Raw genomic sequence first — 19710 nt, 5'->3', positions numbered from 1 at the left:
TTATGTTTTTTATTTAAAAAACTTTTTTTTTTTTATTTTTATTTATTTTCTTTTAGATCAAAGACCACAGCAGTCAGCAATTAAACTCAAGTTATTAGTATTACATGTTTCTTTATAAATAGTACGATAGGCATAAGTATCTGATATGTTACGTTATATATATATATATATATATATATATATATATTATGTGAGAAAAGCAAATAAATCCAGTGAAAATATCTTTAATTTTTTTGAAAATATATATGTATATTTTTTTTAATGCATTCAATCTACTGTCGGCATTAAAGGCTCTTAATAAATTCAGTTTATGTAAGGAGGAGGGACTTTTCTTTTCTTCGTCATTCACAATTAACTTTGAACGCTTTTCTATTTCGAAAAAAAGAAAAACACACACATAAAAACACTATGGCCGGGCAAGGTCGATCTTTGAACAACCTATACCGTTTTGTAACGATTTTTTTTTAACGTGTCATTGCACAGTAAGCGATCGTAAAAATGGCTCGATTCTATATGCATTTTCACTAGGATTCATCTTCGGGCCCAAACATGTCTGTTGTATAAAATTTCACCTCCTCAACATCTCAAAATTTGTCTTCTACAGGTTAAATACAGAAGTATATAGGCAAATAATAGACGGACAGACAAACAGACAGACTGAACTTGAATTTTTTATTGTTTTTTTTTTTGTACGCAATTACGAGAAAAGCGTCTTGCTTCGGTTGAAAGATCTTTCGTTCCCTTCGTAATAGCGAGAAAGAAGAACCGCCCGTTCACCTGTCCCTTATTACAAAATTTCCCACTATAGCCCAATAATGAGAACCTGTAGTTTTTGGTTAATCAAGTTTGTCCAATATTAGCCAGAATTGCAACTAACTTTTTAGCTATCGATCTAAAATTTATTGAGAAAAATGTTTCCCGACAAATCTGTCCCGTCATCGACTAAGAAAACAATTTGCTCTTTTTGTTAGAACCCTGGCATTTTTTTAGAACCCTGTCTTCCGTTGAAAATTCATCGAAATTTATTTCTCTTACATGTTCAATAAATAAAATTGAACAAATAGTTGCCGCAACTCGATATCTGCTATAAATAGCGGCTTACAGACGAAAAGTCGGTTAAAAGTGTCACTTTTCTGAGAGTTTGTTGTTTAGTGAAAATTTGTCTTTGCAACAATTTCTGGAAACGTGAACGAGTCGACTAAGTCGACTCATTGTTTAACATTTGAGTGATTGAATGCGGAATGCGGTGGCGAATACGAAAATAAAAATATGTCTTAAGACTATTACTAACTAAGAGAATGTTCTTACATTTGATGATCATTGCATAAGTGACGGAACTATATTGATTACATCATTCCATCAATAAGCTCGCAATTAGATTTGGCTCTGTGATCGGTCATTATTCATAAAAGCAGACAATGGTTGTTCTTCTCACAATTATTTTGATTTCATATCAATTTTGGTATTCGGAAGGAAGCGTCGTAAGAAAGCGCTTCAATATCAGCTTTATTGTAAAACAAGATGGTTAAGCCCTGCATATATTGAAAACAGCGAAAATTAGCGAATTGAAGATAGCCCACTAAGATGAGTCGCATTTTTGGATACGCATGTCTTTGCTAAAAATGTCTGCACTAAGTTACGGTTTATCGCGAAGTAAAAAGCAAACAAGTAAGATAAGCCATCAAATTAAAAGATATTGGGAACCAAGCACTTATAAAACAATCTGAGCCTTTAATTGCAATCACAAAACCAAAAAAGCGAAGATATTGCGACCAAATCTTATGCATTCGTATCGAGGTGTAACAACGTACAGGGACATTACGTAACGCCAGCGTTTAAATACGTTTCGAAAAATGCTGAGACCTATCAGAAAAACCTAATTTTATTACTACGTCGAGGCCTATCACCGCCATATTCACTCCACTTATAATCTAACCATGTAAATGGTTTTAATATATGGCTTTTTTCTTGGAACGCTTTGCTATAAAAATCATTGTCTTTTGAAACATTTAGAGTAGCTTCGAGATGAATACTAGTTTGCTTATATTTTTCTAGATCTTTTGCAATATCAACAGAACTAGATTTGCGTTAATTTGTTACAATTCTGTAAGTTTATTTGGCCGGCCTGGTCTTTGCTGACCTATTTTCTACAGTCATCGTGTTATAGTAATTTTTATACCCGTCACCGAGGAATGGGAGATATATTCATGTTGCCAAAGGGCTTGCAACGACCAGAAGGAAACATCAAAGACCCTCCGAAGTGTATATATTTTTGATCAGCATCAAATTCTAAATCGATCCGTCTGTCCGTCTGTGTAATGCCTGTTGCAAACATTCTCCTGGCCGCAAAAAATAAAACTATCGACTTCAGATTTGGCAGAAACACTGGATGTTCTTGCACGCAGATCGGCATTGAAAATGGGCCAAATCGGTCGAAGGACACGTTCACAGCACCATGTAAACTAAGAACACCTCTGTTTCTCAACGGGAATGAAAAATTGATTTTGTGCTCATTACCCATAAATTGAACGCATATTCTATGGGTAATGTTGTAGTAGCTCTCTAGAAATTGAAAAAAGTTAGCGGCGCCTATTTAATTTTATAGTCGGTCATAAATTTTTTTTGTTTAAGACTCTTATAACAGGCAGTAGCAAGGTTCAAAAACCCCAAAAAGAATATAAATTCTTGGTCAGTTTCAAATTCAGAATATATCTACGCATGTCTGTCCGTCTGCACAACTGTATGGAATCTGTGCTGAACCTGTTATCGTTCGAAAAATATTAAAATATCGTCTGCAAGCTTGCAAGAGAATTTGAAAGGGACTCAAATTTTTCAAAGAACACGCTCACAACGCCCACTCGCCTATGTAGGAAAAACTGTGAACACTTTCGCTCTCCGTGCTTTTTGCTTGTTACTCATAAATTGCAACACATGCCCCGTATAAATGTCCAGTTCTATTTTGAAAGTGAAGAAAATCAGCCACGCCCACCCTATATTATAGAAAATGAAAATTTAGTCGTCTTCCTTTTTTTTACCTTCACGCTGATGGGTATAAAAGATTCGCGCAAATTTAATATAAACTAAAGGATATGCGTGTAATTATCTTGCCCTAACGTTCTTAAGCTTGTTTTTTTGATATTTTTTTATGAAGTATGCTATTTTTAAAGAATCATTTCCGAAGACCAAGTACATAAATGCTATTATTTATGCAAGCAAAGAGTTTTAGGAAAGCAGTTCCATACAACATGTTACGTTGAAGTGACAGGATAACATATTTATGCCACTTTTGGTTACGGTAAATACGGGGTTGGTCTAATACCCTCCTAAGGAAATTAAAAAACTATATAATGCAAATTATAAATCTCTACTACTTAAGGCGAACACATGTATCTTCCCTTACAACAGAATCGTTTATAGTAATTCTATCTATTTAAATAAATGTTTATGAATCCTTTTGGATTTTGAAAAGATCGGCAATCGGGGAGGATCTTTTACTTATGAAGTGAGGGCAACGATCAACCACTCAATACTCATATTCCTGTTTTAGCAAATGTCGATAGGAAACGAATTTTCTTATTTGGAAAGGCTCACTAATGGTAATAACAGCGAAATTGTATCAAAATTAAAGCCTTATCCCCATAGAGAGGGTGCGAGTAGCAGCTTTAATTAACGCAAAGTCAAAAACCTGCATTAAAACCTTAACAGTCACAAAGTAAGAGTTTGTTAATAGATTCGTTTCAATTTCCATAGATCCTAAGTTACAATAGCATAGCAGTGCGATAACATTTGTTTGCTTTGAAACAAAAAAAAAAAAAGGAAAATTCTTGAAACTTGCAAAAGAAATCATTTTAATTTTTTTTTAGATCCACCTAAGTGGCCCAGCACGCAAAGGACATCCACTAACATTAATGAAATAAAAAAAAAGTAATAAATGAATTGTCGTGGGTTCACATCACAAGTGCAGTAGAGTTTCTCTGCTCAAATTAATAATAATTTTTTTTTTTGATTATGAATTTATTTATTAAAAAATTAATGATATATGAAATAGTTTAGTTAATATAGTTAATAAGTTGAATAGTAAAATTTGAAATTTCGTTACACGTCATAGTATGAAGGTGCAGCAGATATCAAAGGCAAGATATCAAGCCCGCTTTTCATTATAGTTTCTATTGACAGCCCTTATCGCTTGTATAATAAAAATATCCCTAAAAGCAAGAAAACAATATTTGGGGTTTCCCAACAACTATGATAAAGACATATAATGGGTGCTGAAATTATACCAATACACCATAAACACTTCATCGACCTTACAGTGAACATTGCTCATGTTGTTGGTAAAATAAGTGCAGAATGAAGTGGAAATGTATCTACAAATTCAAGGTGTTCCAGAATCGAACTTTTAAACAAAACTAGAGATAATCATTTACGTCATGAATCGAAAACTAGAATAGAAACAACTAAGAACATTATACTACACTACATTACACTAGGCCACGGCCGACCATTAAGTATCCTGCACCACTTCGCTTAATGCAGTTATTCAAAGGCATTATAAGGCCAGTGGTCGAAAAGGTTGTGCGATCTCAATCATTTGCGGTAGCGTTCACCCTTGGACCAAAACATGCCAGTATATCACATCTCATCAAAATATCTCAAAAAGTTACGAGTTGTAGGTTGATCACAAAAAGTACAAGTCTGAACAGATATCAAACGGGCAGACAAACATACAGACTTAGGATTACTTTCTCGAATCGATTGATATAACGCGAGTTGGGTCTATCCCAAGTTCTTGTATGTATTGTACGTACGTCAGCACAAACCGTAGGTTATAAAAAGAAAATCACTTTCATATCTTATATCGTTTTGTAGTTATTTTAAACCGAATATATATGAAGAGCTTACTTGATCAGCCTTTAGCTTCAAGTATAGTTGTGTCAACTTGTCCGTGCGAGTTTTTCTTAAGATTCGTGCACATATACATTCAAAATTGATCGACTAATAAAAGTGTAAATAATGCCTGAAAGTGTTTTTTAACTATTGCGGGCTTTTCAAACGCCATATGTCCGAAAAGTGAGGAACTCGTTTTTCTTTTAATGAAATTTTTTTATTACAATTTTGAACACACATCTAAAACATTCATATATATATATTATTTTTATTTACAAACGAAACTTTTATAAACTTTTAGTTTAGTTATTCCTAACTTCTCAAAAGAATTCAATGCAAAATCAAAGCAAGATCTAAGCAAGAAAATCAATCGATTTAGTTCCGTGGGCTAAGCATAAAGATCTACGAAGAGTGAATAAAATGATTAAACCTCGACTTTTTGATCGTAAATCGGCAAAGGAAAGTGATATGATTTCATTGTAAATCTACTATCGGTGTTTAATCAAAATTAAAGCAAACATGGTAAATACCGTCCGTCCTTAAGCTTTTGCTGAAACGATTTCAAATTATTTTGACGTTTCGATTACAATGTACTTTAGTTGACCCTATTGACGCATTATAAATTTCCATTGACCCTAATTCGATGGATCTCATTGTAGTGGTGGCCTTTAAAATGTGGCTTGGGAGAAAGACTGTAGAAAAGTTGTAAGATTTACTCTTATATCTCAGATATGCGGCTGTATTCTGGGTAACAGCACAGAGAGGTGAAAAGGCGTAAGATATTTTTTTATTTAAGGCTTACTGCAACCTAATAATAATCTTGCTACATATAAAAATGATTGCATGGTTGGTTGAGAACAACGTGTTTGTTTCAAGTAGACAGAAGCTATATAACAAGAAAACCTATAGTAGCTTTTTATGACCGATCGCAAAGCCAGAACACACTTGATTAAGTAACTAAGGAAATTCGGTTCTACAATCTTGCAATATCTGCTCCGTAGCAATTGTCAACGGTGATGACGGAATGAAAAAAAAAAAAAAAAAAAAAAAAATACTTAACCCCTTGAGCAGCGTTTTCCTTTATTTTATTTGACTAATTGCTTATGAATTTATTATCTCTACTTGTTAGTGATAAATGTGGGCGAATTAAAAAAAATGAAAACTTAAGGCGTTGTCCTGTATGTTAACGTTTTTAATCCTTGACAGAGGTTTTTGTGTATATCCGTTTTTTGCATTCGTTTGATATCGGGGTATTGATTAGTATATCCTTCTTTAGACAGGAAGTGTGTACGTTTAACGTTTTGTTTTTTAATTTTGTTGATTTTTGTTTATGCAGTCTAACAATTTTCACACTTACACTGGCACAAGTTTTCAAAAAAAAAAAATAAAAATATTATTCACACTTGAACAGTAATTTTCACACTAAATAATTGCTTGAGCTATCGAGAAAATTAAGAAAAAAAAAAAAAAAATTAAAAAAAAAACACAATTCTTTTAATTTGCATTTCATAGATGAATTTTAAATTTATTTATTAGATTAATTCATTTACTTTTAGGTTTAATTTTTTTTTTTTTTTTTAATATATATTTTTTTATGACACGCGCCGGGTTTTGAGAAAAAAAGAAAAGGAAAAAAACAGAAAGGAACAGAATATAAAATTTGTAACTGCAAGTAGAGACCAGCAGAAAAGTTTGGAGCAAACACAATTTGCCCGCGGCTTTATTAACGTTTTGTTACCGTTCAACTGCAACGCAAGTCTGTATTAGTGTTGTTTTACGAATTGTCTGATTTTTTTATTTTTCACTAAATTTTCTTTTTCTGTTTTTTTTTAAACAGTTTTTTTTTTTTTTGTAACGGTAGCTACAACAATAATAAGAAAACATAAATCAACGAACGTATAATATGACGTCGCGCATACACTCACTCACTCACTGATTGACTCTGCAAGTAATGGACACAACTTTACGATGCGTGTGATAATTTTTTGTTAGTTTAAGCACATATATATGCATACAAATACATACATTTATAAATATATATATAGATATATATATGTATAGCTATATGTATTTACTTTTTCGCTTCAGCATTAATATATTTCTCTAAGCTCTCTATTAATTCGTCATTATCAACAACAACGACAATGATAATAATAATAATAACAGTAACAATGCGTACCGTAACGTATATGTTGTTTGTGTAATTATTGTATTCGAAAAAAATTTGTAACGCAACCCCGAAACACGAGTAAACAAGCATATAAGATATTCAAATATATATATATATATATATGTATATATATATATAGTTGAGAGACATGCGTCGCGCCGCGATTTTATTAAAAACACGGTCTCACCTTTAGGCAAGTTTGATGGTGAATGCATGACGGCTGATGGTTCAACTAATGTTGGAAGTGCCAACACTGTTTGTATGAAAGCGTTTATATGTATATATAATTATATGTATATATATAGATGTTCATTTGTGTGCGCGTGTGTGCTATGTTAGTTGGCTTGTCAAGCAACACTTATGCACACATACTTCGTTATATGAGTGCAACAATGTGTTTACTTCGTTCACTAACTAACACTAGTTATCTCCTTTACTCTTATAATTTTTGATTTATAATGAAAGTCGAAAAGAGTTCACTCTCTTATAAGTAAACTCTCTCTAGTAAGCAATTCTAGGGTTATCTCTGTTTAACATGTGAGAGCAAAAAAAAAAAAAAATAAGAAAACAGTGGTGGATTCTATTTCTGTTGTTGTAGTTATGTGCTATAGTAGTTGTATAATGAACGACCATTGTTTTTGTTTTGAACGCACAGTAAATGTTGAGGCGTGGTTTTTGCTTAAGTGAAGTTAAAGGTGTCGTCTGTGATGTCTGCGGGGCAACTGCGATTGTGTGTGAGTTACTGGTTCGCCCATTAGGGTTGAATGGCTGGCTGACTAAAAGCCTTTTTGGCTATAACCATTGATGACGTTAACGTCACGTCATGATGCTGCTACTGCCGCCGTAGTTTTCAACTTTTTTGTTTGTAGTTTGTGTGTGTGTGTGTGTGTGTGTGTGTGTGTGTGTGTTTTTGCACTTGTAATGATTTGCTATTGTTGTTGTTTTTGTTGTTGCCGTAAATGTTGGAGTTGTTTTAAACGCACAATCTTTTCTTTGACATCTGTAGCAAGCTCCTCTGTTGTTTACCTTCGCTTACGTTGCATATATATTTCTTTTAAAGTGATGATGATGGCAAAAGCTCACATGAATTATCCGCATATATATATATATATATATATATATAAGTGTATATTATATGTGCGCGTGCATGTGTTGTTTAAAGTCTCACCAGTACTACATGGTCGGTGCTGGAGTAACATAAAAACAGCAACAACGAATGCGGCAGCTGTCAACTTTTATCGGTAGCTGCGTCAGTTACCGATGTTATTGCTGCCTCTGATTCAGATGCAGCCGCCGTTTGATTTTGTTGGTTTTTTGTTTTTTTTTTTTTTTTTTTTTGTTTTTTCTTTTTTTAACGTTGTTGTATTTTTACTTCATCTTCCCTTATTTCTTCTTAGTTTGATAGTAAAAGTGCTGAATGCATAGGATGCCAGTCTTTGTCGTTATTCTGACTTGTTGTTCTTATTATTATTATTGTTCTTATTGTTGTTATTGTCGTTGTTGTTGTTGCTTTAAAGCTTCCTTTAGTGGTTGGTTCTGTGAAATCTTCAAAGCTACTTCAACTAAACTAAGATGACGGCAATACGGTTGTTGCTATTGTTTTTGTTGTGTGTTTTTGTGTTATTGGTACCCAAAGGTATGGCGACGGTTGGCTTTGTATTGAATGGTTTGGCACACAACGACAATACATTATATTAGCAAAAGAAAAAAAAGAAAAAAAAATAAAAAATTTATAAAAATCAAAAAATATACATAAACACGAAATAAATGAAATAAAATAAAATCAATAAAATAAAATACAAAATATTTTTAGCGCATCACTTGAAGTATTATTCTTCTGACGGTACACTCTACACATATACATGAATATAAAAATAAACAGCAGGTTAAAGTGTTTGCAAGTAACACACTTTAGAAAGGAAGAATAATAGAAATGAATACAGGTAGGGTTTAGAAGATTTCTTTCCCCGTGGGAGGAAACTTATGATGATTGTGTGTCGTTTGGCTGAAAGTGAACTTAAGTTTTGCATTCCGACTCACGCCGCATTACTATCTCGTAGAAGAGCGAATGTTAAGAAGCGAGGCAACTTACAAACACTGTTGTGCCTGATCAAAAAAAATATATTGTGTTGGAGACTAATTGATGTTGACCGATGAACCGGCTACCGTAGGTTGAAAAAGTACCAATTTTGAAAATATGACCTTCAACTATTTGAACTGGCATGTGACTGTAATAACGGAAACTGCGACTTCAAAGACGTAATATGTTCGAAAATATTGAAGAAACCGGAAAAAAAATGCAAATTTTTGCATTAAAAGCTACGAGAATGTAGAATTTTCCCTTACTAAGCAGCGAACTTTTATGAGTGGATTGCATCTTACGACAACAAATTTCCTTCATTTTCTTTCTTTTCATCAATTTGAAATAATTTCGTCGTAACTACAAGATAAATGTTGTTGTTCAAGTTGCATTGCGGGCTTCTATTAAATTTTGCCTTTAAATTCTAATGATATTATATTAGGGCATTACGGATATACGAATTTATCAATTGGCTAAAATCGTGTTTTATTCATAGGCCTTGAAGTTTGAAGATGAGTGAATGAGAAAAGGAATAGAAATGAATGAGAAACGAATGCACGAACCTTGCAACCAAGCGAAAGGTTTGCTACGAAGCGTAGAACTACAATGTTGAATGAATACTTGGTAGTATTGCAAGTCCTTTGCTCGTGCCGGACACGTCCTAAGACAATTAAGAAATTAATTATTTTGATTTACTGAGAATAAACTGATGCTTAGCCAATTACCTTCAAGCTCTTCAGACCGTCAGGGTATCTGGTTTCTACACAAACTTATAATGGGCCATTTAATGTACATTTTTCTTCATCTTTTTGAAGAACAGTACTTATAAACTTTTAAACGCGGAAAAAGTCGTCTGCAAATATGCATTTCCTGATGCTATTAAAGCTAAGACTTTTACAAGCTTAAAAAAAAGAAGGAAAACTTCGTAACTGAAAATGGAAACTGGATCTTATTTGGCTTATCAGGGTCGCAATAATGGATTAGCGCAAGCAGACGAATATTCTATTGCAACATCGCTGCTTCGCATCATCCATTAAGTGAAATCATTTTCTCAAGAATTGTTAGGTTGATATATTGAGATCGTGGATGTGCTGTATAGTTTTCGTGCTCGCTCCTTGGGATCAGCATTACTAAAGCAGATAAGGATGCGACAGGTACATATAAGGAAAGAGAATGAGAGAGTATTAAAGAGGGGTGAAGGGAGGAGGGGGGGAGGGGGGCGGAGAAGGATGGCGGTAGAGAAAAAGAGGGAGAGATAGTACGAGAGACGGGGATATGTAGGAAGAAAGAGGGAAAAAGACAAGGATAGAGAGAGACAGGGAAGCGAGGGACAGTAAAATGAAACAACAAGTGGAAATAAGAAGAGAGAAGAACATAATACTGGACAATTTCTTATTGCCCACCCAATACGTTATTTATCTCTGTTTGGTCATTTTGGCAGCTGAACTCAAACTTCTTTCTGTAAAATACGACTTCAGCAACCGCAATCTCAATCAGGATGAAAGACTTTTTAGCTTTATCAAAAAAAAATAAACAAAAAAAAAAAAACAAAAAAAAGATAAAAACACAAACAACGGATTTTCTAAAAACTTTAGCAAAAAATGCTACAAAACGAAATACACCAGCAGCAATAACAAGAACTGCTACAAGAGACGTGCAGACGATTGCTAGTACACCTCCTCAACTTAAGCAACCATTCAAGTACGTTAACACAAGTAGAACATCAACTGTCAGCGGTAGCAGTAAAACAGTAAGCGGCAGCAGCTGAAATACAATAAATAAATGCATATAAAAAGAAGAAGATGAAAAAGAAGAAGAAAAAAATCCATATATTTTATTTGATGATTATATGGCTATAACATGGCAAAAATATCGAATTCGTATTGCTGCTGTCAGTCTCCAGCGATTTGGAAAGAATGATGTCAATAAGAACGGTATAAAATAGCGAAATGAAAACTTTTTCAGTTGTGTTCTGTTTTCTTCTTTTTTTTTTTTTTTTGCGTTTTTTGATATTGTCATTGTTGTTGCAAAATCCTTCAACTGTACAATAAAACAAAACTTTTGAATACAATGCTTGACTGGCTGTATAACTCGCTGACTGACTGAATGGCGGTCTGCTTGCCCGTTGGCTACCCTAATACGCCAACACCCTTCCTCACCCTCTAAATACTTTTATCATCACCTTGTTGGCATTGTTGTAAATTCTAAAATGGAGACAAAATAAAAGATGGATATGGCAGACGGAAAGACAGATGGAAAATAAAAAAAAAAAGAATGAAAAAAAAAACAAACAAAATACCAATTGGACAGACAGATAAACGGACAATCAGACATTTTTATTTTTTATATGTTTTGGCTGTTTTGATAAAAAAAAAAAAAAAAAAAGAAAACAGAACCAAATCAACTCAACAACCAACTTTAAATTCACTTCAACTTTGTTTTGTTTTTGGTTCGCATGTGTAGAATAAAGAAAAAAAAAGAAAAAAACAACAGAAAATTTCGTTGCATTATTTCATTTCATACAACGTGAACAACAATACGTCTTCTCTCGGGTACAAACATTCTGCATTTGGCTACAGTTAGTAAGCCTTTATATGTACGCATACATGTGTGTGTGTGTGCGTATGTGTATCTGTATGCTTTAAAGTTACAAAATGATTGCTGCTGCTGCTGCTGCTGCCGCTATTGCTACTGATTTTGTTGACTGTGGTTTGTTTTGATGCTGTTATTGCTGACTATAGACAATCGCAGCAGCAGTAGCAGCACCAGCACCAGCAGCAGCAGCAGCAACAGCAACAGCACGAGTAGTAGTAGAAACTTGCTGCACACATCCATTGTCAATGAATTGAATTTTTCTGCAATTTTTTTTTTTTTTTTGCCTTCTTATACTCGTATTATATTTGTACGCAAACCAGTATATTGTTCTCGTCTCTTTTTTCGTTTTTTTTTTTTGTTCTGTTTCTTCTATGTCTCCTTAATGTTGCATTATGTATTGTTTGTGTATGCATATGCACGCGTATGTATGTGTGTGTAAGTGTGTGCGTACGGACTGCCTTGCAATGAATTTTTCCTATTTTATAAATACGTATTGATCGTGATCGTGTTGTTGGCTTTTTGTTTTTCTTGTTTTTTTTTTTGCTTTTCTTAACATTGTAGATGTGAATGTGTGTGTGTGAATTTATTCTGCAAAATTTTATGTTCAATTCATGACAAACAAAATTGGCAGTTAGTACTGCAAGGAGGCAATAGTAGCAGAAACAATAAACAGCAACATGGTTGCTTAACTAAAAAAAAAAAATAAAAACAAAATCAATTCTAAGAAAAATTTTAACTTGTGCTCCTCGTGCTTGTTCTACCTTTTTCGCCCTCGTCAGGAGCTTATTTTCTGGCTATGGCAGATTATCGTACGCTTACTGTATACAAAATGGCCAATAATTATTAACATATGAACATAGTTATACTCCGAAAAAGGTTTTATGGCTTTAATATGCTAATGATGACCAAAGGCTGCCTGCGCCTAACAATAGTTACTCAAAAGCATAACACAAGAAATTGCATTGTGGGAGAATATTTCATATGCAAGCTATTACACGACGAAGTGGAAGCCGTGCTAATGGGTAAATGGAAAGCAAAACAATTTCGGATTTATTAATAAAACTGATATATATATATATATATGAAGCGGACTTTTGGAATTATGAAAACTGGAATATTGCTTAACTTGCTTCACAAGTGCGATGAATAATCCAATCATAGCCAAATGTTGGATTATAGCGCACTTTTATCCATTGTTTTTGAGGTGCTCTCTTGAACTGTTCGTTTCTTTGTTCATTGCCAGCATTCAAGTAAAGTCTTTTGCATAGTTTTTCTTTATTTTATAGAAGATGACTTTGGAAAGTAAGTTAAGTTACTTTGCTCATTTTTGTTTGGGATTAGAGCGTTAGTTTCCGGACAATTATCAGGAAGAACTTATTAGGTGTGGAAAAAGTTGCACGAAAGCAAATTTAGGACAATTTATAAATGAAATTTAATAAATTAAATTCATGCCTAAAATGATGATAATAAATCGTATAACCCACGCACAATTTTGTTTTTGCTAAAAGGCGAGTTATCTGCACACTTCATTTTGTCAAAACGTTTGCAACGCCCAGCAAGACGTTCAAGAGATCGTGCAAAGTATGTGTATATTTAAGTATGTCCATCTGTCCGTCCGTATTATATCTGTTGTCAACATTCTCTTGATCGCAAAAATTAAGCTGTCGACTTAAAATTGGGCAGAAACATTGGAAGTTCTTGCACGCAGGTTAGAATTGAAAATGGGCCAAATCGTTTGAAAGGCAGGCTTACAGCATCACGTAGACTGAGCACATCACTATCTTTTAAATGAAATTAAAAATTCGTTCTTTGTTCATATATTCTATTCTATGGGCTATGCTGTAGTAGCTCTACAAAAACGGAAGCAATCGACTTCACCTACTTAATTTGTCATTGCGTCATAATTTCATTTTTTTTTCAAAATTTTTTTTATAACGCACAGGATCTATATTTAAAAACTCCATAAAGTATATAAATGCTTGGCCAGTTTCATATTCGGAACGCATCACAGCAAATCTGCTCGTTTGCCTGTCCCTCTGTCCATCTGCGCAACTGTGTTGTATCTGTGGTAAACATTCCCCCGTTTGCAAAAATTCGGATGTCGCCTACATAAGACACGCACCTAACGTCCACATGCTTACAAATTTCAACTTTTATTCTGAAAATAGAAAAAACCAGCCGCTCCCACCCAATATTATAGAGTATAAAAGTTGAGTTCTTTTCCTTTCTTTTAATCGCTTTTAGGATAACGGTAATGGGTATAAAAGATTCGATTACAAGCGAATGCAATTATTTGACTTGGTTGGCTTTGCGAGCATAGCCAATGGCTTAGTTTGTTTTATCCGCGTATCCTTCATAATATTTTTCAATTTTCATACTAATTTTATACGTTTTTCTTTGTTTCGCAGTAAATCGTAATTTAGCAAAGACTTTTTTTAGCAAAGACACTTCCCTCAAATAATGTAGGCTGCCTTTCCGAGCTGTCTTGACTTCGGTATAAATCAATAACTTGCATTTATAATTGGATAATAAATTATAAGCTGGGCTTTATTCAACCAAGCATCTCTCTATCTTACTATAGCGTCTTATAACGTTCTAGGTAAGAATTCCGACCGTCAAGTTGATGTTCCGGTCTTCAAAGCTCAGAGCGGGTTGGTTCGCGATTGGTTGTAGCTACAGCGAGTGCTTAGTCGGTAAAGAAATAACATGATTGGGCACGCATCCACCAGACTACGGAAATACCCTATTTCTGTCTCTTCCCCCACTCCTGCCTGGCTGTTAAGGCGTTGCATGTGTGGTAAACAGCTCCTGAGCGATTGTCCATAAATATTTAAGACCCGTTAAGTTTGCTGTAAAGCTGCTCGAAAATTGGGTCAATTCTTCTATAATGCGCCCTCTTTTAACACGTTTGTCATATAAGAATAATTTAACAATGGGAATATAATAAGGCATTGCTGCTTCTAAAAGTTTTAGTTACTTCTGACATTCTACGTAACGCGATACGAATTCATTTAACTTGTTTTAATTCCCTGTTTGCCATAATGCGGCAGTGGTTTCCATACAAGACGATAGAACTACATCTGCTTTGTTTTAATTCGATGTTTCTCCAAACTCTGTTTCCCAAGAAAGCGTTTCTTAAGTTGATTTAAATCTGAAATTCATATAACGCCGTACGAATCCTCGCATTACGGTATATTTGACTGTAATTGAAAAAAAAAAAAACATTTTATCATCTATTCCAGGACGGCAAACTTTTTTAGTACTAGTATTAAATAATGTCTTCAACTAAGAAGAGAATAAGAAATTGATTGCCATGTATGTGTATAACGTCTTTGTCAATGATGGGTTTGCCTGAGATAGTTCCTCCATCTTCCCCTACTATCTACCGATGATGCTTCTTTCTCTATGGTTAACATCTATGGATATATGGAGGTCATTTTCTGACTAATCTCTTAAAACAGAAAACTGCGATTTTTAATTAAAAGGCTCGGAACTCAACCATGAATTTGATTGTGGAATTCGCTGTTGATGACGATTGTAAACAACGAGACTGACGTCATTTGGTAAAAATGATCGAAAATTGTCAGGTTTCTTATTAGCTTTTTAAATCGTAACTTCTTGTCAAAGTAAAAAAAAAAAAACGAAAATTAAAATTCTAGTGCTTTTCGGGAAATGGTTTAATTCTTTAATATTAAGCAATGGTACGTGTGCCGGGCACGTTCTTAAACCTGATATCTAAAATATCGTCGTACATATTCCACATATCAGATATATTGTGCCATTGCCTTAGCAATAGGTGATTGACAACGTGTCACAAGGACGCACGGACAGCTCAACAGGACTCGCTGCCAGTAACACATCATTAACAGGTTCATTTGTGTTGTAGAGGATTGCTAGCGCGTAGTAATGAATATTGCAAAACTGACGGCAAAGTTCGGTCCCATGTTGGAGTGTTCGATGGAAAGCTCCGTATCCGAAATTCTGATACTTCTTACCTTGGCGTTTAGATAATAGTGTAGGTGAGCGCAACAACTTCTTATGTAAGAATCATTGAAACAGATACATATGTCCGCACAGCTTCTTATGCTTATTGTGGTGTCATAGGTTTTAAATGAAAACTATTTGTGTTTCTTGGGAAGAAACCCTTTGTGAGCAGGTGAGAGCAATTTAGTGGGCCACGGTACCACCATAAGGTACCCTACATCACCCTGCAGATATTCATTTAACCATTTTCTAACTCAGGCGTTATGTGGGAAGTGGTCGGAAGAGTGTTGCGATCCGAACCAGTCTCAAAAGCGTTCGTATTTGGGCCAAAACATTTCAAAATTTCCGACTAATAGGTTAAACACAAAAAACATGATCGATAGATGGACATGCAAGTGGTTAATGACCTTAAACCGGCATAAATGGACAAACATCGAAGGGGGCAGACAGATAGGCTAGGAACGAGCAGATAGATAAATATAAAATGGACACACGCAAGCTTAGAATTACTTTTTGAATCGGGTTGATATAATAGCAGGTGGTCTATTTCAAATTCCTCTGGGCCCTGGATACATCCGCACAAATTTAATATATATATATAATGGTGTAGAGTACAAAAAGCGATTTGAATTTAGTACAATTTCGTTTATTAAAAAACATGAACAGAACATTATAGCCGGGCAACGCCGATTACTACATACCGTACGACACTTCGTCTAGTACAGTTATTCGCTCATTTTGATAAGAATACACCGAACAGTACACATTATGTCCACAGAAAGCTATAATTTTCAGCCCGCATATTGGAAGGTTAGATTTTCTCTCTATATAAGAGTTTGCGTTTCGTGATAGTACCTATATATATATGTAGGTGTCCAAAAAAATAAATCTATGGGATCCAAACTCTCTACCGTTTATTTTTTTAATAAACTCTATTATGAATTAATTTTCGTCATAAAATATTAAGCCTTTCCCGAAGAGCGTACTATTCATCTAAGCGGTCTGTCCGTCTGTCAATCTAAATTTGTGTTCAGCTTGCAATTTTTGAGATATTTCGATGAAATTTGGTACAGTGACTTGTCTTGACCCAATGCTATTGAAAATGACTCAGATGGATTCAGTTTTTCGACCACTCCCCATATAAAGCCTTATCCAACATCACATATTTAAACTTATAATTTTCTGCGGTACATAGCATCAATTTTAGTGAACTGATTATTAAGGTGGGATCAAAAAATACCTTGTCCAAATTAGGTACAGTTAATTCTTTTATGTTAAATTACTATTGTGATATAATTTTCGTCGTGAAGAACTGAAAATTATACCTTTTTGTCGCATGAATTTTAGTTTTCATTATATGAGAGGGGTTTCAAAACTTAGAGGGACACTTTTGCCGACAAATTTTGAAAATTAATTTATTTTTTCCATATAACGACTTTTTAGAATAGGGCGTTATATGAGGAGGGGTCGAAAAGGTGGATCAATCCACATTGTTGTCAACAACGTTCGTCCTTGGGTCAAAATACGTCGTTGTACTAAATTTCATTAAAATAGCTCAAGAATTGTGACCTGCAGCTTGAGTACAAATTTACATTGACAGACAGAGATCAATTCAGGTTACGATTCTAAATTGATCGGTACAATAAAAGATGGATGTAATGTAAGCCTTTCTGCGTGTTACATACGTCCGCACAAACTTAATATACCCTGTAGCACAAGTTGTGTAGGGTATAATGAGCAAAAATAAACCAGTTGAGCGTATCAATCGATTCATTCTAAGCTTTCTTTGTCGTTTTTATTAAAAGTATTTTATTGAAAATTATCAAACGACGATTTCTGCCGCATTCACTAAAAACTTCAATATATGCAAAAACCCTCAACCAACATCAATCGAAGCATACATAAAAGAACGTTTGTTTTAAAGAAATACCTTATACCTCTTATACGGATTATCCTTAGAATTCTCTTTTAGCTTTTTCCATGAATTACTCTTTAACTATATATTCCTATTACTAATGCAATTGTTGTTGTTTTACTACCACCACTGAAATTACTATTGCTGCTGTTGATGATGATAATAATGATGATGATGATGATGATAATGACGATGATGCCTTTTGTAAATACACACAATTCGAAATTGTGAACAATTTTCTGTCTATTTAACTTTTCACATAAATTTTATAGAATGAAAAAAAAAAAATAAAAAAAAAAAATGTAAAATGCTTTGTATGCACTCATCTTATGCTTATGAATGCATAAAAGCATGAAATATACAGAAAATTGTTTAAAAAAAAAAAAAAAAAAAAGGATAAATGCGAAAGCAAACACGCTGGCATATAAACAGCAGACTAACAACTAGATAGTTAGATAAATGCATACACATATATACATGAAGATAGATATGTAAATTTAAGTATTTTGCTAAATAAACAGGGAAAAAACGAGATGTTCATGATGTTAAAGAAAAAAATAAAAAAAAAATAATAAAAATAAATGCACATAAAAAAAAGCTTCAATCATGAATCTTGAATGCCCTTCATCTTAGGGAAATATAAAGAAAATCATTTATCATATTTGGCAACGATGATCATGCTCATCAGTTGTTCAGGATTAATTTTACGCTTTTGGTGATACGTCTCTAACGTATGTTTGTTTGTTAGAACTTGGCATACCTCTCATTAATAAGTTAAGGCCAAAATTCATTCGTTCAACTCCATCTTATCTATGTTTGACTTTTGGGATAAGGTAGAGTTTTTTTTTGAAGCTCAGCATTTTTTAAAGAAATCACATATTTCACTCACACAGGCTGGACTAATGGAATGCATAAGCTCGGGAGAAATGAACAAAGAGTATTGAAGTTCCAAAGATTCATGTTAGTTATCTTATTTTAATTTAAATGATAGCAACGTGAACGATGGCCCAGACGGTCAAACATATCGATAAGTAGACCTCTAGATGGGCAGTCAAAGAGGCGGTTGGTTGCAAGCTTATAGCGACGATTAGATGAAGGTTTGGACGGTGGATTAGACGGAAGGTTGGAAAGTTGGTTAGACGGACTCTTAAATGGAGAACTAGACGGATGATTAGACGTACCGTCAGGTAGGGGTTAAGTAGACGTTTAGACAGATGTTTAGACGGAGAATTCGACAGAGACTTAGATAAAGCTTTATATGATTGTGGTTAGGTAGAGGAGTAGATAGAGAGGTGGACGAGATTTTGGATGAATGATTAGACGATTGGAAGCAAGATTAGACGGGCAGATGAATGTACGGCACAGTTAAATGGATCATTGGACAAACGAGTAGTTAGACGGTTGGTCGGATGGGAAGGCGGAAACTTTAAATGGACAGCTGGCTAAATGAACCTACGTTAGTATTTTTGCCATTGTAGCTGATCAAGAATGCAGACACTTTACCTGTCTATTTTCGCATATGCATTGCTTGATGATGCAAGCGACATGACAGCCTCTGCACATGCCCTCTTTCTTTAACGATGGCTGTAGAATCTCGTTCAATGTAGAGAAGTGAGTTGCAAGGTGCAAAAGTTTTTCCAAACACCGAAGTATAACTTTACACTTTAAAAGAGATGTGTACGTATTTTTAGATTGCACAATGTCACCGACATCAGTTACTGTGACTAACTGTCAAAGTATTTTATATGAAAAGAAAAATAAAAAGCATTCAAATAAAATATTCTGCTTATGAAAAGTTTAAAAGGACTTTAAAAAACACATGCCCCGGGGTGGAGCATGCGTTACAGAGAGATCTTTAAAAACTTTTTTTTGCAATTTCAATTCAATTATAATTATTTTTTTTTCGAATGAAATTTTTCCAAAAATATTCCGGAAACAAGATTTAAAATATTTCAGAAATTTCTCTAAAATACAAAATTTGAGGTAAATTTATATAAATTTTTAATTCTAAAAAATTGCAGACAATTCCATAAAACAACTTAATTATAGAAAATGGCAATTGAGAGAAATTTTTGAAAT

The 19710-nt window shown here is 34.0% G+C and overlaps 1 protein-coding gene across 1 annotated transcript in view; it reads right to left on the bottom strand.

Moving 5' to 3' along the window:
- Window positions 1-10732: 10732 nt before the first annotated feature.
- The window catches only part of LOC119636094, an 87541-nt gene continuing 78563 nt past the window's right edge, over window positions 10733-19710 (bottom strand). Inside the window, exons 2-3 of the mRNA XM_038031227.1 lie at window positions 19135-19355; window positions 10733-10901 (exon numbers count right to left, since the gene is read on the bottom strand). Of these exons, the coding sequence (XP_037887155.1) occupies window positions 10818-10901; window positions 19135-19355 (305 nt within the window). The 3' untranslated portion in view covers window positions 10733-10817. The remainder of the gene's footprint in view (window positions 10902-19134; window positions 19356-19710) is intronic.

Source organism: Glossina fuscipes, unplaced genomic scaffold, assembly GCF_014805625.2.
Source record: "Glossina fuscipes isolate IAEA_lab_2018 unplaced genomic scaffold, Yale_Gfus_2 27, whole genome shotgun sequence".
Classification (NCBI taxonomy): domain Eukaryota; kingdom Metazoa; phylum Arthropoda; class Insecta; order Diptera; family Glossinidae; genus Glossina; species Glossina fuscipes.
This window is presented reverse-complemented; position numbering and strand designations above follow the sequence as displayed.